A 21,373-nucleotide genomic window follows, 5' to 3' on the forward strand; every position below is an offset into this window, starting at 1 on the left:
CTGTTCAGCTTGACTGCGAATTCAAGAGGAAAATGGGAATGAAGCATTAGGGGAAAGGAACAATACTACTATTTTAAAGTAAATTCGTAGTTAAGATTAGATCCCTGCATATATCTTGACAGGCTGTTCCAGATCAGCATATCCTGGATTTCAATAATCTGATTTGCATTACGTGAAGACCTGGACTGGAATTCGGGTTGGCAAAGTGAGCAGACATCAGCTCAATGCTGATGCAAGCATTCAAATACCACTCAGAGCAACACTCATCCTGCTAACTACTGATTTATTGGCAGCGAGAGATTTGCACTGTAAAGCACTTTTCCAAACAGTGGACTGGAGAAACTTATAATACCAGATGAACAACCAGTTCCAAGACTTGCACAGCCTCCCATGGAAAGCCATCAGAATTTGAAGTCTAGACTGCCATTATATTGCAGCTGTAAGTGATTGGAATATTACAAATTATTTTGTTAAGTATTCTATAGGACAAAATAAACGATTTACAGCATGAGAGTGCTCTGTAGCTGTCTTTGACTGCATTGGTAGGAGCACAGAACCATTTTTACATAGTTAATCATGTAAACTTGAAACCATAGAGTGTGAGAAAGAAATATGAAATATGAAAGTATATTTAAAATCAAAGACAATCTTTTCACAGGGAGTAAAGCACAAAGACAGCCTAAAGTAAGGAGTAAATCTAAAGAGTGTTCTCCAACATACAGAAAAGAACTGGAAATAAACCTCTCATACTATAGCACTGCATCATAATGTTATCTTGTTGTAATAGGCATCAGTTTGTAATTACATTTTTTTAATATATGTATGAGTTCACAATTCTCCTTGTTTCAGGATGCAACTTTCTTAGTCAAGCTGTCAGAGATGGACAAGGCAGCATTATCTTTGTTCAGAAATTCTGTTAAAAGTCAAGGTAACAGGAGGAGAGTGGGATTTTTTACAAAATTTTATATTAAGCTGATACAATTCAAGTAAACCAATGCTTCATTCTCCTCTCAAGACAGAAAAAAAATTATTTGTGAGAGGAAAATCAATCACATGAGGATATTCACATAATAAACAACCCAATACAAAATTAAACTTTGTTTTTTGCATGTGTCCCCTCCAATTACAACTAGCCAGAGGTAGGAAAAAATTATTAAGTCAATCTCTATTATCTTAAAAAAAAAAAAATTAGCTTAATTTCACCATAACTTACCACTGTATGGGGGAGGATGAGGTTGGAGAGTAGAGAAAAAAAAAAAACCAACCAGTTTCATTTACATGAGATTTCCCTAAACTGCTGCATAACACCTCCGAAAACGGTGCCTTTTTTTCCCCTAGAGCTTTCTTGATGTATCAGTGGCACAACAGTATCTCTCTGTGTCACCTAAGATCCTGATGGTAAATAATCCTTCCGACATGCCATGGTCCTTACAGCGGGAGGCTTGCAACTGAGCAGGAAGCCCCATTTTGGTGACCATCAGATGATTACAGTCTGCTGCTGCTGAAGGGCCCTTTTAACCAAGAAGGTAAAAGAACATGCGGATTTTGCATTGTGTATGTGGGGAGTAGAAAAAGTGTCAGTTACCAATCGCTAGGAAGTTTGGTAAAAATATTTCAGATTCAGAGAGGTTGCCCATTTTGAAAGGCAGAGGTCAGACATATTGCAAACATATTTTTTACTCTTTCCCCTTTAATAGGGGTAAGAGGGAGGTGGGGAGAAAGGCAGAAAAAGATCAAATGTGTGATACTTTGTCCCCACTTCCCCTGACAAACCAAACAACACCCTCCCAAAAAACCACAAATTTTTATAGAACAAACAAACATGGCTTGCTCTACTAAGCTTTACATGACTTTGCATCCTATCCTGTAGACATCTTACTGGCTGAGAAAATAAGCCCTTTAAAAGGAGAGAGATGCATAACGCGCTGTCACATTCGATAACGTTTCGTCCGTCTGTAATGCGTGGCCTATATTGGAAAGCTTTGTGTGGTTTACCAGCACAGCTGGCAGCAAGTTTGTCATTGGAGAAGAGGAAAAAAAAAATTAAGAAACCACACAGACACACACACTGTCAGAGACGGAGAGGAAGCGAGAGCAGCCTGTGTAGCGCACACACCTCTGAAGTCAGCCAGAGTAAGGCGGCTGTGACAGCTGGCGGCGGGCGGGGGTCCCGAGGGGCATCCCCGGGGCAGGGGCGGTGCCGGGGCAGGCGCTGCGCTCGGCGCCTGGCACTCACCTCGGGGCCGGGTCACTCGGGGGCCGGAGACCACATTCACGCGTGTCCGCGCCGCCTCCTGCTAGAGCTGCAGCGGGGGAAAAAGGGTGGAGAAGGGGGAAGGAAGAGTGAGAAGGGAGTGAGAAAGAGGAGGGACAAGGAAGAGTGAAGCGGGGAGGTGAGAACGGGGGCAGCGCTGGCACCTGCCCCGCCGCGCCGGGGAGGAGCGAGCGGCCCCGCGCTGCGCGGTGCGGCTGAGGGAGGGAGTCACTCACCGCCGCCGCCATCCCCACCGCCATCCTCCGCCTCCCCGGTGCCGTGCACCCTCAGCCCGCCTCCTCCTGCCGCCGCTTCCGCTCTCCGCGGTGCCTAGCGAGGGGGAGGGCGGGCAGGCACCGCCCCGGCCCCGCCGCGCCGGAGGGACCCGCGGCCGCGCAGGTACCGCGGCTGCCGCTGCCCGGGCGGGGGGCGGCGGGCGAGGCGGTGCGGAGCTCCGCGGGCCACCCCGCGGGTCCCTCGGCCCCCGGCCCCCGCTCGCCCCCGCCTCCTGCCCGCGGGTTTCATGGCAGAGAAATGTCGGCATCTCCCTCGTTCGTGGCCGGGGTAGGGGGCTTCCCGATGGGTGCCCAAAGGAAGGGCGCCGGCGGTCCCGCGGTGCTGGACGGGCGCGTTCAGCCGCCCCGGGAAACGGGGTCTGCCCGAAGCGATCGGTAACAAGGGTGTGCTGATGGCTCTGTCGCCTTCTGTACAGCTACATTGCAGCTGTCACCAAATTGTGATCTCTTGAGATCTACTAAATTTTTGTCCGGTTCGAGGAAGTAAGAGCCAGTTCCAAACTATGCACTGGGTGGGGGTAATTCTTCTCTCTTTTTTCCCAGCTACAAGCATTCCCTGGAGACATGGACCATTCAGCGGGTGCATCCGGGCTCCTGGAAGGCTCTGATATTGGGTCTCAGAAAGAGAGAGTGGTCACAGAGGAGGAATGGCTACAAAAATGGGAAATGGGCAACATCGGGTTTCACAAGGAACAACGGCATCCGTACGTGACTTCACTCTTCTGCCTAAGCTGTTTTAAGTAATGCCATGAGATGAGTGGCTTGGCTCTTTCAAGAAACTCTTAATTGAAAATGGAACATTTTGCAAAAAGCAAATTATCTTACATGGGCACAGCTTGAAACAAAAATGTAGATATTTTTGTGACCTACATTTGTCGAAGGATAGAGAAAATACTGAAATTAATTTAGAGGTTTTACTCTTAAATCAGGTTTTTAACCTTAGAGCTTGGATAGTTTGGCTAGAAAATCTTAAATTTTCTGATGGAGAAGCTTTGAACTATTGTTTGTGTTGTGAAACTTGAAACAATGTGCAGAGGGCATCAGAGTAACTACCATGCAGTGAAAGGCAAGGACCTAAAGAGAGCAAGCCTTAATATATAGTCTTTAAAGACCTGTACAAGTGATTTGTTTGATGCAGAAGTTTCATAAACATTCTGCTTAAAATCTCTGTTATGACCCTCTTTGAGGTGGGTTGGTTGAATTGTTTACTTACAAAGACAAACAGAAAATAGAGCAAACATAAACGTGTTAATTTCTAAGTGACATGAAATTGACTTTCTTACTATGTAAATAGAAGGTGAATGCTTTTATTTTACGTTTTTATTTCTAATGGCATGAAGCAGGTTGAGCTAATAACATAAGTGCTAAACACTATGCCAGGTATCACAAAAACTCCACGTGTCCTTGTGGAGTTTTCGTGATACCTGGCATAGTGGTTAGCACTTGGCTTTTGCCAGTAAAAATCCTTGCTGAGTTAAGCAAAATGTGTCTGTTCTTCCACAGGCTCCTCCAAAAGTATCTGGATGTTCTTTTAAATGGCAGAAGTGGACTGAGGATATTTTTCCCACTTTGTGGTAAAGCCGTAGAGATGAAATGGTAAAACACAGATAATAAGAGCAAAAATCTTACTTGATGTGGGGAAGGAAGGAGGGAGGGAGGTAGAGGGGGAATTCCCAACCTTATATTGGCCAGGGGAAATGCACTACTAGGAAAGCAGTGTCACTGGAAGCTGAAGGGAGGAGGAAGTTGGTGTTTTGTACAGTAGCATAAATTGAATGGATAAGGTCTGACCAGAAAGTCCTGATTGTCCCAAGTTTATCTTGGGGAATGCTGAATTTAGATGGACAGCATGACTGAAGCTGTACCCTTACCACTTCTACCACTTCTGCTTTTAGAAGCAATGCCAGCTTAAATCGCCCACAATGAGGTCAGTTGTGTCAGACAACATTTTCAAGAGACTATGTGGCATGTCACTCTGGAAATTTAAGTGATTTGAGCTAAATGTATCTTCCTCTTTTTTTATGCTTCTTATTTTGCTTTAACTTTTTTTTTTTTTTTTTTTTTTTTTTGATGGGGGGTCAGAAGGAGTGTTGTATTGAAAATTAGGGCCTATATAAGCCAGTGTTTTTTCTAGGAGGGAGGGAGAGAGCACAGACCAAAACCTGCACTGCATTTTCAAGTAATCCAGCTCTCAGGTTTTATCACAGAAGCTGGTTCCTAGGTTGGCTGTGGGCTCTGACACACATTGGTGTTTTGCTGAGCTGCAGCAGCATGGAGGTTACTGCACCTCCTTTGCTGTCCACTCCTGCCAAGCCACAGAGGCAGCTGGGTGGACAGTGTGCCTCACACACCTCAGTTCACAGCACAGCACCTTTCTGAAATGGACAGTATCTCAGTGTGATCACCTCTGTTTTCAAGGAGTTAGTAGGAATAAATGAATAATTCATTAAATACAAATAAAGCATGTAAGTCCTCACCAACTGTATGCTGAGTGGTGCTAATTTAAGCTCAGATCGTGGAAGGGAGGTGTTCAATAGAATGTCAACACTTCAGAAAGTCAGGATTAGACTTATCAGGTTATCCTGAAACTAGGCTTTCTCTAATGAATAAATGATGCATGGGAGATACACATTTTGCCCAGCCTGTGGGCCTCTTGTAAACCTGGGTGCTCTCTCTTGTGTGCAGGCTGGCAGACATGGGGCACACTGTTGTTGGTGTGGAAGTCAGCGAGCAAGCAGTGAAGGAATTTTTTTCAGACCACAGTCTTCCTTATTGTGAGGAGCCAGTCCCTGAGATTTCAGGAGCAAAAATGTTCCAGGTATGTCTCCTGTGTTGTCAAATGATCTGGTGTGGTTAATCATGTAATGCTGGCATAACTGAGCAAACAAGTTATGCTGCTTTTATGCATCTGTTTTACTGGTAATCATTCACCTCTCCTGACGATGTCTAAAAGGAAGCTCTGAGTTGTATTTTTGGACTGAGAAGTTATTCTTCTAAACTTACTACTTATGACAGTGAAACACCTGAATGTAGAAGGAATGTATTTTAAAACTGGACATGCCTTAAAATGTTGCATACCTTGACAGATGAGAACCTCTCTGGAGGGGATCAAAAGAGTTACTGCAGTAAATGAAAACTAAGAATAATTCTCAGTGTTTTTCCCTATTACACATAAATGTACTTTTAATTTTTTATTTTTAATAGTGTATGGGTATATTTTAAGATATGAAGTATAAATATATGCTTATGAGTAAGTACGTATTTAAAGACAGCTGATAAGGATTGTTCCTTTGCTTTTATTGTAGAGTACCTCTGGCAACATTTCTCTTTACTGCTGCAGTATTTATGACTTGTCCAGGTAGGAATACTCATTGTGCTTTACAGTTCTCCATAATCAAATATGCATTAATACTGTCCAATACTATTATTTTATTTGAAACAGGCAGCAATTTGTCAGGTCCTCTCAAGCAAACTTGTATTAATTTGGATGAGAAATTTGAATGAGCAATCTCTAACAAAAGCCTAATTCCATTGCTAATCATTAAGGATAACAACTAATTATCTTTAAATGGGCTTCTTATTCCAAGATATTCTGTGAAAGTTATCAAAAAAACATTTTTGCTTTTACTGTAAAACCAAATTATCTTTAACATTACAAATGAATTCTCTGAAGCAAAACTAGCACAATCCCTTACTCAGAGTAACTTCTCTGAAGTAAAGAGAATATATCCAGAGGTTTCTTAGCACAATAGTTCCCTCCTCTTGCAGTTCTTACTGAGATTTGATTTTCCCCTAGATTATAAGGTTTTGGTGAAGTTTTTGTGTTTGTTTGCTCTTCTTACAAACAACTGTCAGGCACAAGAATTTGTTCCATGGCTCTTCAGTAAGAAGGAGGCAAAGTCTTAGGAATTCCTTCTGTGGGCTTTCCAGAACTAGTACATACAAGCACAGTAGGTAGTTCAGGACACTAGAATACAGTGTTTGCTATATCATCTTTTTTTTTTTTTTTTTTTTCAATCTGCCAAAAACACTGGAAAAAGGACTGTTCATTACTAGAGTCTAGAGTCTTTCAGCCAGTAGACCATGACTGAGACTTCTGCTGCTGCAGCTGACTCCTGTTAGTTTGAATAGTGTATGTATGTATCTAGCCTTGCAAAGAGTCAATCAGATGGAGTGTGTATGAATGTGACTGTGTAGATACTGCCTGGTTTCTTACCTGCCTTGTCCCTCCAGTGTAGCTACTTGCTACACTCTGGATCCCTTTAAATCTTTCTTGTTGTGAGTTGACAAGTTGCCCAAGGATTGCTTAAGCTTCTCAAAAATTATTGAAAAATTCAGTCATACGTTTTGTAGCAAGTAGTGTGGGGAAACCTGTAACTTGTATCATAGCATGGTGGAATAGTACTTTGAAATAAGCAGAATTAGGTAATTAGTGACAATTTCAGTGCATATTGCTGGATCCAGTACATAGTTTGTTGTCACAAAATAAGTTGGTAGATAGACATTCTGGATGCAGAGTGAACTGTATTCCCAACATCAGTCAGCAGATACCTGTGACTAGAAAAATGTACACACACTTCTAGTTTCTGTGTACAGACAATTTGATTAATTACCCAGTAATTATGGAAATTAAACTTATTTCTCTCTTGCTGAGGCTGGCCTACTAACAGGTCCCTTTCATCTCCATTAGCCTAGCATTCATTAGAAAAAAAACTCAGATGTGCTCCTGACCTTTGTCAAAATGGGACATTTCAAAGACTCTTGCTAGTTAAAGAGTAACAGATATTACTGCTCCTTCTGGAAATTCTGGGACATATGTAAAACAGTTGTGTTACACAATCATTGTACCTCCTAATACAATTATGGCTGCAAGATTTCAAAAGAAAATAAAAAACTGAATTTACTGGAATGACTAAATATATGCAGAGATAGAAATTCACAAGTTTACTCTTAAATCCAGTGGGTTTTCTGCAGATATGTGAATTTCTGATTTACATGTTAAATTTGTTAGATGTGGTAGTACCTAACCCATGCTGAATGTCATATAAACACATAGTGTGTTACAGTGAAAGGTATCCTCATACCTTAACTTCATCCTGACCCCACATCAGGGTGAAAGACAGCTGTGTGCCTTTTTTTACCTTTTCCTGATGGCTTCATGGTGTTGTGAAGGAAATTGGATGTGCAGAGGGACAAGGAGCACCCAGCCACTCAGCAGATCCTGAGATCTGGGCAGCCAGGAGACCAGGCCACAAGCATGAGCCTGCCTGCAGCCTGGGATGTCTGTAGGCCTTGATGAAATCACTGAGTAAAGTACATGAAAAGCATGTATAGAGCCACTGCTGCCATTCCAGTTAGACCAGATTAAAGTTGGAAAGAAAAACCAGGTGCAGAAAACCCCAGTGGCTTGCCTGGGGTCACCCAGCTGACTCAGCTATGCAGAAAGGAGAACTGCCCCCAAGCCTCAGAAGATCAAGTTTGTCACCTGCCCCACTAAACTTTCCTTTGTACCCTGCATGTCCATTGCTTGTTTAACTGTCTCTTTAAATCTCCTTTCAGTTATGAGCCTGCATATTTAAATTAGATGCTTAGACTTGGCAAACTTTAAAAGAAGTCAGCACTTGAAAGTGTTATCGTGTCTCATCGCAGTAGAGTGGGAAATACAAGATCAGCTTGTAGGTTAGGTGCCAGAGACTTAGCAATGCCATTGCAATGAAAATAGCAGTGGGCAGAGAGGAGTTCTCATGGTTTAACTCTGGCTAAGGTGGTGGAACTAAGCACCACACAGCTGCTTGCCCACTCCCCCATCATGAGACGATGGGGGACAATCAAAAGGGTAAAAGTGAGAAAGAAACGTGTATGGAGATGAAAACTGTTTAATAATTTAAAAAACAGTTTAATAATTTAAAAAGAATTTCAAAAAGTTGTAAGGAAAAAAAAATACACAAAAAAGAGCAACCAAAGAGAGAGGAAAATAAACCCAAGAAAGACAAGAGATGTAAATGAAAGCAGTTACCCACCACCAACCAAGCAACTGATGCCTAGCCAGCCACCAAGCAGTGCCTCCAGCCACCAACCTCCCACCCAGTTTTATTGCTGAGAATGGAGCCAGATGGTCTGGAATATCCATTTGCTTAGCTGGGGTCAGCTATGCCTGCTGAATCCCCACCCAGTGTCCTGTTCATTCTCGAGCTCTCCAACCTACTCACTGGTATCAGGGTATGAGGAGCAGAAAAGGTATTGGTGCTGTGTAAGTGCTAGTCTGTAGTCACTAAATCATCAGTGTTAGCAACATGATTGCAAGCCCAAGTCCAGCACAGCTCCATGCAGGCTACTGTGAAGAAATGTAACTACCCTACCTGTATAGAAATGAAGACAAAAAGGAAGAAATGAAGAGGTGATGCAATTGGACTCTGACACCTGCCCAGTAGGCAGAAGGGTATTGCACAATTCCATGCCACATTTTTTTATAAGTAAGCTTATTCAAACTTTCTTTAAAATTACACAATTTACTTTATTGCTACCTTACTGTTTAACCTCCTATTTTAATAATTACAAGAACTAAGGCTTTCTTATCCCCAGATATTCTTGCCTTTTGTGTCATTCTGGCTGCTCTTGCCATCCATTAATAAAAGCGTTTCTTGATAGTCTTGTTCACTTGCAGGCTTTGGATGGCCACTGAAGCCATCTGCCAGCATATCCAGGAGCAAAACTAGTGTCTGCACTGAGGCAAGCAGCAGTGTAACCTAGCTTTCCTAGCATTAAACAAATTGCAAGCTGAAGCTAACTGTCCTGGGTATGTAGCTGGGAATTCAGGTGTCTTAACAAAAAAAAAAAAAAAAAAAAAAAAAAAAGTTACTGAATGTGCTGAGTCAATGATAGTAAAGCAACAAGGCACCTTCCTTAGCCTGCATGTGAAATCACACTTGGGTTTTAGAAGGAGGTCAAGAGCTGTTGATGTGCTGAGTGCATGTTAGCAGGATGTGGTTTCTGAACACCCAGACTCATAGCCCATATGTGTTAAATCTACATTCCTTCCTCCCTGCCATGTCTCAGCAGCCTCTGATGATGGGAAAGTACTGACCAATTCCCACACCTCTTTGCTATCACAGCAGGATGAAGAGCCAGGAGGGTTGTTGAATTCCAGATCCTGTTGGTTTGGAATATGAAAAGGCTGCACCATAACAAAAAGGTGGTGGAGAATCTGCATCACTAGCTGCAGAATCCTTGTGACCTCACAAAAGTGTCTCAAAGAAGATGAAGGTCTCTTTATACTAATTTTAAGCCTTTTTCTTATCTCCTTATAGCTCCATAGTTGGCAAGTTTGATGGGGTTTGGGACAGAGGAGCTCTTGTAGCTGTGAATCCGTGTGACAGACAACGGTTAGTAAATTGCATTGTTACTGTCTTTTCTCTGATGTATCAGTGACAAGATTTTGATCCTGTGACTTGTTAACGGGTCCTTTTTCACTTAAAGCACCAACTGACACAAGTTCTTCTCTACCACAAGCATCTGCTGCAGTCACAGAGTGCTGTACTCTTCCCTCAGGAAGCCACCCTGCCTCATGGTGGGAAAATATGTGGTTTGTTCCAGCCCATCAGAAGCAGAGCTGCAAGTCTCATCTGAATTCTATTATTTCCTTTTCATCACGTCTGCTGCTTCTGTCTTTGTTCTTTTTTTCCCCCTCACTCTCCTTGATTACAAATTTTTGTTCTTGCCTATAGCCAGCCCAAATTCAGTTTGAACCTGCTCCCAGGATTTTTTAATTAGATGCAGAATCTTCAATTCACAGTAATTTTAAAAGATCAGTACTGTACTGTGTATTGTATTCTAGACTGTGGCAGATGAATACTTCGTTTGTCCGTTTATCTTGAGTTGAATGTGCAAAGAAAGATAAATGCTTGTTTACAAGGAATAAATATAATTTTTATGTTTTTCATGTGTAGCATGAATTTTATGCTCCTGAAATTTAAACTAAGTTTTGGTTAGTCTCTGTGCAGTTCAGATCAAATTCTATCTGCATAGAAATGCATTTTGTTGAATATTTTGAATGCTATGCTTGAATGTTTTACAAAATTAATGAGGTATGATTTTTTTCCTTTTAGCTATGCCCGTTTGATGATCAGCCTAGTGGAGAAAAATTCTTCTTATCTCCTTGTTACTGTTTCATATGATCCAAACAAACACAAAGGTGAGAACATTGTACTGTTAATGTTGTGATTTTGCTCTAATACAAATTAGTGTCTTCCCCAAGATTTTTATCTGCATAGCTTTGTTAGCTGATGACACCAGTATAACTGTGTGTTAAAAAGTTTAGACATTGACCAAGCTTGGGACTAAATTTGTGTTTTGTTAGCATTCAGACATGCTAAGGGTAAGTTGAGGACAGTCATGGTATATTAACAATGAAATGAAACTGTAAGTGTGGCTGCTACAATGAAGCTGGAAGTCAGAGCACTTAGTAACATCCTGTCTGGCCTCAGGAGTTGAAACACTCCCAAGAACATCAGCTTTGTGCTGTTTATCCAGTATTTGCAGCCCATTGTGTTGCCCATCTTGTGCGTCTCTCTCAGCCACAAACCACACTCTGAATGTACTTTGAAGAGGTGAAATTCTGTAAAAGTATAAGATATTTTTCCTTTTACAGTTTTTATATTATGTACTGAAGTTGCAGATTTTTTGGTTAATATTAACACAGAAAAGAAAGAGATCTTTTTCTACTTTTGGGCACTTCAGCATAATTATCCCCAGTTATCCCCCCCCCTCCCCCCCAAAAAAATAGGTTTTGCTGTCACAAACAACAACAGTTTAATTCATTGCTTTCCCTCTGGTGTTGTTCAGCTCTTAGCCTTGATCATGCCACTGTAGTAAAGAGTTTGTAGACTGGATTCCCACAACACACTGGATTTGGTCATATGCATTCACAATTCCCTGCTGCAGCTGGAGATGAAGCAGCAGCAACACCTGAAGCTGTCTGGGTTCCTGGCCATGTTTTCTGGTTCCTGCTGACGGTTCTGCACCCTGGGGCCCAATTACAGGCCAGGTGCTCTAAGTGAAGGGGTTGGCAGTGTAAATTTTGTCTTCTTCCCATGATACCTCTCTGATAAGCTTCACCTTTTTCCTTTCAGGCCCACCATTTTATGTTCCTGAATCTGAAATCAAAAGTTTGTTTGGTAAGTAAAATTTCACCTAACCCTTAGGAATTTTTTTCAAAGCACATAAACATGTTCATATGCCTCTACCTTGCCCTGTGATGAGTGATACAGTCATTTGCTTCTTATCTAAAGGCTGGAGTCATGGAAAAATACTGGGAAAAATAAATACCATTTAGCCACAGGGATTTTGCTGTCATGGAAAATTTTCAGTTTTTCAAAAGATATGAAGAAAACCCAAGTGACAGAGAGTTTCTTGTCTCCCTTTGGTACCTTTTTATTGTCTCAGGATTTATACTGCAGTCAGTAATCCTGTAGCTGCATTTTTAGAGTACTGCTTGACCACTGTGTCTTTGCCTGCACTTCATCAACCAGTCGCCCTGGTTTTAATACAAGTCCTACCAGTGCTACAGTTTCTACTGTACTTCTGTGAAAAAGAAGAAAAGTAACATGGCACTCAAAGAAAATGCTAAAAATGTATATCTCAAATCCATCAAAATAATGAAATTTGGAGCTATGTCAGGAATTTATTTTAGAAGTTCCTCCTGATGTGCTGTAATATCTCACTTTTAAATTTGTAACTTTCTGGGACTCTGGCAATTGTTTATGTGCAGTGAGTCATTGGCATAGACAGTTGCATCCCAGTGCAAAAGAGAGCAATTAAGTTTCCCCCAGAGCATTTATGTCACAATGTTAGGCACTGTGGGGAAATCTGTGGATAATTTTTTTTTTTTTTTCTGGGCAGTTTGCATTTTTCATTGACTAATCATTCACTAATTTGTTATTCTTACCTCCTTTTCAGGCAACTGCTGTGAAATTAGGTGTCTTGAAAAAGTCGATGACTTCTCAGAGAGGCACAGACAGTGGGGACTAGATTATTTTCTGGAGGTGCTATATCTACTAAAGTTTGTAGCTTGACTAAAATTTATTAAAATAACTTGCCTTCCACCTTGCTTTTACTTATATCTCACATTTTAAGACGGGGCATTCTTAAAGCGGGGATTTTGTCCATTTTGCTTACCAAGTCAGCTCTCCTACACAGCTGCCTTTACTGCCTTGAGATGTGAACAGCTTTTCTTAAACTCCATGCACAATCAGCCATTACCAAAGCATACCTTTTTTTTCCATATCAATTCAGATCTTGAGAGCTATGAGAAAGAACAGTTCCTGTTCCTTTTCAGCTGTTGCTGGTTGATGCTGTCTGCCTGGCACTCTGTAACTCGACCTCATCAGCCAGCAGCCCTGGGAGTGTGGCAGCTGTGGTTCAAACACTTTTCTGGGGCACTGGCCTTGCACCAGGCTGGGCAGAGAGAGGAGGGAAGCTGCTGCAAGTTGGTTCTCTCCATCCTGTGAATACATGTCAAGTGAAGAGCTGGCAGTGAGTGAGCAAGGCAAGGCAGCAGTTGTCAAGAGGAAATTACCATCCAGCAAGAAATGCTGGAGGAAAGTAGACTGGATGACAGTAAAGGGGAGAGTTTGGGTGGAAAATGTCCTGGCAGTTGCTCACAAGTGTGCTGCTCCTTCATTTGAGAGCACAGCTATGAGCAAGCAAACCTATTGGGTAAGAGGGTTCAGAGAGTGCTGAGAGTGCTGCAGATGTTATTGTTAAACCATTCCCCATCATCTCTGAAAGGTCACGGTGTACAGGGGCACTGCCTGAGGACTGGAGGAAAACCAACATTGTTCCAGTCTTGAAAAGTGCAAGAAGGAGGACCTAGGAAACTATAAGCCAGTCAATTTCACCTTCATCCTTGGAACAACCCATCCTGGATGTTGTCTGTAAGCAAGTGGAGGAAAGGTTATCAGGAGTAGTCAGCATGGATTCACCAAGGGAAATGGGCTAGGTTAGTGGACAATGAGGTAGATTGAGAACTGGCTGAGTGGTGGAGCTCAGTGTTGCCATCAGGCTTGTCCAGGCTTTAGCAAGCCATGTTCCCAGGGGTCAGTACTGGGTCCAGTCTTGCTCACCTTATTAATCAGTGACCTGAATGAAGGGACAGAGTGTACCTGCAGTAAGTTTGATAACGATACAAAACTAGGGGGAGTGGCTGACACACCAAAATGTTGTGCTGCCATGCTGCAAAATCTGGACAGGCACAGGAGCCAGGCAGAGAGGAATCTAATGAAGTTTAAAGAAGGCAAGTCCTGCACTGGGGGAAGAAAAATCCGAGTCACCAGCACAGGCTGGAGGCTGACCTGCTGGAAAGCAGCTCTGCAGAGAAGGACCTGGGAGTCCTGGTGGTCAACAAATTAGCCAGCAGTGTGCCCTTGTGGCCAAAAAGGTCAGTGGTATGCTGGGGTGCATTAAGAAGAGTGTGATCCACAGGTCTAGGGAGGTGATCCTGCCCTTCTACTCAGCCCTGGTGAGGCCACATCTGGAGTGCTGTGTCCAGTTCTGGGCTCCTCAGTACAAAAGAGACATGGATTAGGTCCAGCTATAAAGAGGGCTATAAAGATGGCTGGGGGAGTGGAGCATCCTGCTTATGAGGAAAGGCTGAGATCTAGGACTGTTTATCCTGGAGAGGAGGCAACTGAGAAGGGACCATCAATGCTTACAAATACCTTTAAGGGCAGTTGACAAGAGGATGGGATGAAACTTTTCAGTGGTGCACAGGGACAAAAAAAGAGGCAAAAGGCACAAACTGAAACACAGGAAGTTCCATCTGAATATGAGAAAAATCTACTTTGAGGGTGACAGAGCACAGCAGCTTCTCCCCTTTGCAGCTTATTTTGAAGGGAAAGATATGATTGCAATGTAGTGTATTCATCAAGAATAGAAGGCAAATAAAAGCCATGTGGCTTTTTAGAGTGCAAGTGAATCTGCTGGTTTTAGCACAGCAGTCCCCACACCCACAGCTCATTGGAACACTCAGTATTGCTTGTAGAACCTCGTGTTTCAAGGTTGGGCTGATAGAGAGAAGAAGGGATGTAGCTGGTGGGCCAGTGCGAGCTGGGAGCTGCTGGCTTTGTTTTCACTCCTGGCCAGCACTGCAGCTACCAGGTCAAAGCATCTCCTTCAAGTTTTTTTCCGGATGCAACATGAGAGCTGCTGAAGTTTATCTCAGACTTCCAGAGATAGGTGATAGCTGCAAAAGGCCAGGCACTTGGCACGAGGCTGCCACATGCTCTCTGCTGTCCTGCACAGGACTCCCAGGCATGCTACAGCCTGGCAAGAGCAATGCCACGTGCCAGAAGCCATTCCAAGATTTGTGTGTACCCTGCAGTTACTCTGAGAATACACTGTAAATACACCTAGCAAAAGGAGCACATGCTGTCCATGCACCTTACAAAGATGTGTGTGCGTGCATGTCTGAGAAACGTGTCTACTAGTGCTGAGTGTAAATATTTTCTAAATTTTGCCAGAACAGCAGGAAAATCCAGTGAAATCAAGGTGCTCAGAGGGGTGGAGTGCACTTCCTATGACGACAGGCTGAGAGAGTTGGGATTGTTCAGCCTGGAGAAGACCTTAGAGCAGCCTTCTAGTACTTGAAGGGCCTGCAGGAGAACTGGAGAGAGACTTTTTACAAGGGCATGTAGTGACAGGACAAGGGGAAATCTGACAGAGGGTAAGTTTAGGTGATATATTAAGAAGAAGTGCAAGGTTGATGAGACTGGAACAGGTTTGCCCAGAGAAGCTGTGGATGCCCCATCCCTGGAAGCGTTCAAAGCCAAATTGGATGGGGCTTTGGGCAGCCTGGTCTATCCTGGTTATCCCTGGTTATGGGAGGGGGATTGGAACTAGATAATCATCAAGGTCCCTTCCAGTTGAAACCATTCAATGATTCCATGATTCTGTGAAATTCTGGCTTAGTTCCTTACTCTGGTAGGAGAATAAAGAGAGCTAGAAGCAGTGGGGCAACTTGGTAACTGGATGTCTGCAAGAATCCGGTGGGTATATGAGTGTTCTGGTGGATATACGAACACTGTGGGATGTACGGGTGCTGTGGTGTCTGCAGGGACAGGCACCGGGACAGGGTCCCGGCGGGAAGCGCGGCCGGGCGCTGCTCCTCCGCCGCGGGCCCGCAGGGGGCGCGCGGCCGCCTCAGCCGCGCTCGGCGCCCGCCCCGCTGGGCCCGGGAGCCGCGGGGCCGCTGCGGGGGCTCCGGTGGCTTCTCCTCAGCGGGGATGGCGGCGGAGGACGAGGCGGAGCTGAGCCTGCTGGAGTGCCGGGTGTGCTTCGAGCCGTACGGCCCCGACGGGCAGCGGCGGCCGCTCAACCTGCCCTGCGGGCACGTCCTCTGCCGGGGCTGCGTGGGGGCCCTGGCCGGCGCCGAGCGCCAGCGGCTGGAGTGTCCCTTCTGCCGGCGGCAATGCGGCCCCGCCGAGACCAGCGCCTGCCGCCCGCTGCTGCAGCTGCTGGAGCTGCTGGGGCCCGCCGGCGGCCTCGCCTCGGCGCTGGGCAGGAGCGGCGGGGCGGCGGCGGCCCCCGCGGGGCTCGGGCTGCGGCGGTGCCTGGGGGGCTGGGGGTGGCTGGTGAACCCCACCGGCGTGGCGGCCTGCCCCGGCTCGGGCCGCCTGGCAGTGGCGCACGACGGCAAGAAGCGGATCCACGTCTTCGGGCCCGGCGGGTTCTGCCTGGGGCGGTTCGGGGAGCGGGGGCCCGCGAGCAACGACATCAAGTATGCGCTGGATGTGGCGGTCACGCCGGACGGGCACGTGGTGGTCACCGACGGCGGGGACTGCTCCGTGAAGGCCTTCGATTTTGATGGAAGGGGCGTGCTGGCTGTCAGGGAAGGCTTCTGCTTGCCCTGGGGCCTGGATGCCACTCCCGAGAGCGCCGTGATCGTGACGGACTCGGAGGCAGGCGCGCTGTACCGCTTGGCCGCCGACTTCCCAAGGGGGGAATTGCAGAAGTGCCAGATGATCCGCTCCCGGCTGGTCAGCCCCAGAGCGGTCGCGGTCTGCCGGACCTCGGGTGCTGTCGTGGTAATAGAGCACCTGAAAGCTCTAGGAGCGAGCAAGGGCAGCACCCGCCTGAAGATATTCAGTGCGGAGATGGATCTCATCGGCCAGATGGACAGCTTCGGCCTGAACCTCGTTTTCCCCACCAGAATATGTGCTACCGCCGTGGCCTTTGACAAGGAAGGTCGTGTTATAGTAACGGATGTTTGTAGCCAGGCTGTCATATGCTTAGGGAAACCTGAGGAATTTCCCACCTTTAATCCTCTAATTAGCCACGGGCTTTCTTATCCTGTCGGACTGACTTACACGGCAGACAATTCCCTCGTCGTTTTAGACAGCGGTGATCATTCAGTGAAAGTATATAGCTCTACCTGAGTGGGCTTAGATGCTTAGTGCTGCCGGCTGAAGCTGCTCCTGGCCATAAAGCGTGCGGAGTTGTGTTTGTAGGAGGGCAGGGAGGAGGCGGTTTTGGGGCTTTGAGTGAAATCACCCTCTGACCAACCCGCCGTGCTTCCTGCAAAACTTGTATCACGTCTCTTGCCTGCCTGTGGGAGAGAACAGGCTGTTGCTGCCTGTAGCCAACAACAAATCAGCCAAACAAATAATCTGGCATTTTAAAACTATTCCATGCCTTGACAACCAAGTGGTTTTGGTTCTTTTTTGGCAAGTAATCAAAGGCCAGCACTTGTGAAAGTAATGCGTCATTTCCCAGCACACAATTTTCACTATTCTTAATTAAGTATAGATACACTCCTGACAGAACTGTTTCCAGGAATTGTGCACAAGGGAGGAGATTGTCTTGACAGAATGATAGGAGAATTGGAAGTCTCCATTCGAGATTGCATAAATCCAGCTAAAATCATTGCGATGGAGGAGCTACCACTGATGAGTGAGTTAAGAGAGGTGAAATCATGTTCAAAGTCTATTTTTAATGTACCAGGTAAATGCATATCTGGGACTCTTTTCTCTGCTAGTTTATTCCCACCTTTATTAAGGTTGTACTGTAGCACTTTGTCTTCCTCTAAAATGCCCAAGTCTGTGTCTTTACCTAGAGGTAATCTGGTGTGTGGTTACACAGCGTGGGCTGCTTTACCTAAAAGCCTCTTGAAGTATTCATGTTTAGACCACAGATACTCCTGCATATGTGAGTTTGAGTTGGCTGTGCTGCTAACACAGCTGTATGTGGGAGGTTTTCAGCACTGCCTGCCCCTGGTTTGTCATTAATATGGTGCTTTTTCACTCCAAACCCCAGGATTCAATTGCAAATTGAAATATTAGTGAGAAGTAAGCCTCATTTTTTTTCCCTAGCTTCCAAATGCAGTTTTGTAGATTGCGAACACATAGGAGATTTAGATCAGTTTATATTCTCTTGTTTTACAGTAATATTTTATTCTCACTTATATTGTCACAGTTTCACTGTGGACACTTTTGCCTTATTGCATAGTGGAAATTATGCTACATATGACTTATTTTGAGAAGGATTTAATACCCCCACTAGAAGTCACTGCTGCATTTTTAGACATTTATCTGCTACTAAAATTATTACTTAGATGGTTCAGCACTAAAATGAAGTTTGATATAAATGCAAATGCTTTCTGAGGTAGGGATGAGTAGGTTAAAATTGCATAAAACTTTTGGGGTAATTTTTTTCAGTAATTGCAATCATTAATATTAACTAATGTAATTTGAAATTCTCAGGCAATCAGTAAATTTTTTATCTGGCTTTTGGTCTGACTTCAGGGCATTTAATAACTGCTTGTGTTACAGCACCAGTGATTTACCAAATGCTTCCATTAAATTGGAGCAGTTTAGCCCTCTAATTCACCCAATGTGATAATCTGTCTCATGTCAATATTTATTTAAACAAAACAAGTCTCATAATTGCAGCTATTTATAAAGGTTCATACAACAGTGAACTGCCAATAAAGTGTGATTTGCTTGCTCCTTGTTTTAATAATTTAGTGATAATTCCTCTTATCTTTTCATCACGTGTTTTCTTATTACAACACAATTTCTGAATTGCAGCTGCCCTGTAGATGGTTTATTCTTCCATTTGGTGATATCCTGCAGAAGTTACTGTTGGCCATTTTTTGCTATTGAAATGTGCACATGGATGCATATGGACGTGCACAGTTGGTATTTTTTGGCCTTCTCCACTGCCTGGCCAAACAGCAAGTGCCTTTGGAATAACCAGAAATCCTCTTTGGCTGTTCTGCAGCACGAGCTGTATGGCCCTGAGCAGGAGCCCAGCTGGGAGGTCAGGAAGGGAATTTACCCAGAGAAACAGACCCCTGGATTATATATTCCTTCCTAGATGCCAAGGAAATGCCTGCCTTTGATAGAACCAATTAGATAACACTTCCTTTGAGGGACTGCTGTGTGTCAAAATGCATGCAATGCCATCAATGCTGTATTCATACATAATTAATACTTTGTCACAGTAACACTTCCTCTGAACTGTGGGCAGTGAGCTTTCATCTTCTCAAACCTTTGTGTTCACCAGGAGTTTGGTTTTTGCTACTAAATTCATGGATGGGCAAATTTCCTAGGACCTACTGCCATGTAGGCAACTTTCCAGCAGTTGAAATGCTGATTTTTAAACATTTGACTCATACTGTTTTAAAATCTACAGAAACTCCCATTGTTGCCCATTCTGTTCCTGGCTCCTTTGGTAACTAGAAATCACTTGATTCTTGTGTCTGTAAGAAAAATAAAATTTGGGACTTTATTCTACCTAATAGATTTCTTTTCCTGTATGCCATCTTCTGCAGTCTTTACCTACCTACTGAAAGCAAATGTAGAGTTCTGTGAACAATGCACCTGTTTTCCTTTTACTCTATAGCTTGGTGCTTAGTGTTGTACAACACTGCATCAAATGAACCATTGCATTCTGCCTTAATTAATTTGATGCAGGTGCCTAAGTTGAGAAGCCATAATGAACTGTATAAAACCAAGTATTTAAAATTTTGAGTTCTTCGGTGTGTAAGGGAAAATGCAGTAGTAGCTGAAATCTTTCTTTTGACACAAAATCTTGTGTTCTGAGAGATGGCAAATACTGGAGGGCCCATGCTTGAACTGATTCCTTAGGTTTGGGGTCTGACTGGTTGTGCTTGGAATGGGGATAGCTAGATGCTTACCTTTGGAAAAGAGTGGTGGCCATTCCATTTGGAAAGAAACATACAACTGTGTGTAGTTGCCTCAGTGACAATTACTGTTGAGTTTATTTTTTAAAAATCCACTACCTTTGCATAAGTCTCTACCACCTCATGCTCTAGCCATTGGATTAAAACCAAATAAATATAATGTACCATATTCTTTTAGTGTCATGTCTTCAGCTCCTAGTAGAGATTGCTATGCCTGTTGTGCACACACACACACTGCAATTCCTTTTTGGTTTATTTTTAAGCACTGATCTCAGGTTGCATATAAATATATCAGGGTATGTTTACAGTGTTAAGGAATTAAAGGAATCAGAGGAGTTTCAGAAATGAGTATTGAGATTATGTTCTGTAACACATATATTTTTTGTTTTGCTTGTGAAGAAAATAATTTTAGATAAAGAATATTTTTTTCAGACTGACAAATAAGGAGAAAGGGTGAAAAAATGTGAAATTTATTTCATTTAGGCCATTATCCATTTGAGCAGCTGTCCATTCCCTCCAGTCACATTGCTGTGCACATCAGTTTGATCTTTAGATTTTCCCAAAGCATGGATGTAACATCACTGTAGCATTTTTTAACATGGACTGATTTCAGGGAAAGAGGAGATCTTCTGTAATATCCAGCCCCCAAACCACTACAGATTTTATAGACCAAGTCCATCAAGATGATAGCCTTGAATATAGGAGACCTTTCAATTCTGGAAGAGATGATGGAGGCCAAAAAGCAGTTTTCTTCTCAGGGACCAGGGGTCAGAGTGCTGTTGCACCCTGCACAGGAGGAATTTCTTTTCTTTTCAGTGTTTGGGGTTTTTTCCCTGACTCTTCTCAGAGGCTCATCTTACAGTTTACATGCCACCTGTGAGTCACAGCTTGCCTCCACAGGAGCAAAGCAAAAATACACATATTTTCCACGCAAGTTCTAAACGTCGTTCTTCATTCAGGCATATCAGGAGAACTGACAGACATTCAGAGAACAGCAAGGGCTTCTTTGATACTGTTACTTAAACATCCAGGCTTTCTCTAAATTGTCTCCCCTGGACAACTTCAAAGCTCTCTAATACTGGAGAGGTTCTCAGGGAGCAGATGATGCATTGCACTTACACCTTTTTCTCACTGCTGCTTTCCAAGAGATTTACAGATATTCCTGAACTTGGCAGTCCAACCTCTCTGTGGGGCAAACACAGTGTAAATGTCTTGGCCCTGCAGCTGCAGACAAGAGAGCTGAGAATCAAGGGAAGCCTTTGCCATACTTCAGGCTAGATATGAGTTCCCATTAAAAGGTTACCTTAATAAAGCAGGGAGAGTCTGTGTTTAATCACCCTCCTGACTGGGAGGTGCCTTCCTGATTTTGGAAGAAGTTTTGACACTTGTACTGATGATCTTGTTACTAATTCCTTTGGTGTTTCCTATAAATCATGGAAATTAATACTTTTCCAAACCACAATGTATTCCTAGATAATTGCTTCCAGTGTGCTCCGCAAAAGTGTGTGGCTTCAGTTTTGAAATGCTCAAATTTCATATTGAGGATAGAAAGGAAGAGAGGAGATCAACTCTGAAAAGGAGCAAAAATTAATGGAAGATGTCTGTGGCTTAAGCAGAGGGTGAACT

At 43.8% G+C, this 21,373-nt stretch overlaps 3 protein-coding genes across 7 annotated transcripts in view; 2 read left to right on the forward strand and 1 right to left on the reverse strand.

Moving 5' to 3' along the window:
* Window positions 1-2,509, reverse strand: part of KDM1B (lysine demethylase 1B) — a 26,802-nt gene extending 24,293 nt beyond the window's left edge. The window contains exon 1 of one of the 2 annotated variants that reach the window (XM_079302369.1): window positions 2,491-2,509. The gene's annotated coding sequence lies outside the window, so the exon portion shown is untranslated. Of the gene's footprint in view, window positions 1-2,236; window positions 2,405-2,490 lie in introns of those variants that run through there. The other variant, XM_079302370.1, reaches the window with a different exon arrangement.
* TPMT (thiopurine S-methyltransferase) lies at window positions 2,493-12,655 on the forward strand. 4 transcript variants are annotated; one of them, XM_079302378.1, is made up of 9 exons: window positions 2,493-2,580; window positions 3,094-3,254; window positions 4,054-4,146; window positions 5,236-5,368; window positions 5,856-5,908; window positions 9,858-9,932; window positions 10,656-10,741; window positions 11,679-11,723; window positions 12,505-12,655. In XM_079302378.1, the coding sequence occupies exons 2-9, from the start codon at window positions 3,115-3,117 to the stop codon at window positions 12,618-12,620; spliced, it is 741 nt and encodes a 246-aa protein (XP_079158504.1). In that variant the 5' UTR covers window positions 2,493-2,580; window positions 3,094-3,114; the 3' UTR covers window positions 12,621-12,655. The 4 variants fall into 4 exon arrangements, with proteins under 4 accessions (XP_079158504.1, XP_079158506.1, XP_079158503.1 ...); XM_079302380.1 differs by having other exon boundaries at window positions 2,532-2,653; XM_079302377.1 differs by lacking the exon at window positions 2,493-2,580 and adding an exon at window positions 2,725-2,818.
* A 3,157-nt stretch (window positions 12,656-15,812) lies between these two features.
* Window positions 15,813-20,092, forward strand: NHLRC1 (NHL repeat containing E3 ubiquitin protein ligase 1). Its single transcript, XM_079302381.1, has one exon. It carries the CDS (start codon window positions 15,828-15,830, stop codon window positions 16,977-16,979), a length of 1,152 nt encoding a protein of 383 aa, XP_079158507.1. The 5' UTR covers window positions 15,813-15,827; the 3' UTR covers window positions 16,980-20,092.
* Window positions 20,093-21,373: the final 1,281 nt, after the last annotated feature.

Source organism: Erithacus rubecula (genome assembly GCF_903797595.1).
Source record: "Erithacus rubecula genome assembly, chromosome: 3".
NCBI lineage: Eukaryota > Metazoa > Chordata > Aves > Passeriformes > Muscicapidae > Erithacus > Erithacus rubecula.

Excerpts from the sequence above, each read along its gene's own strand:
- TPMT (XM_079302377.1), top strand. The coding sequence starts at position 2,789 with ATGTCGGCATCTCCCTCGTTCGTGGCCGGG. Across the intron at positions 3,255-4,053 it reads CACAAGGAACAACGGCATCC|GCTCCTCCAAAAGTATCTGG; the intron begins GTACGTGACTTC and ends GTTCTTCCACAG. Across the intron at positions 11,724-12,504 it reads TGAAATCAAAAGTTTGTTTG|GCAACTGCTGTGAAATTAGG; the intron begins GTAAGTAAAATT and ends CCTCCTTTTCAG.
- NHLRC1 (XM_079302381.1), top strand. The coding sequence starts at position 15,828 with ATGGCGGCGGAGGACGAGGCGGAGCTGAGCCTGCTGGAGTGCCGGGTG.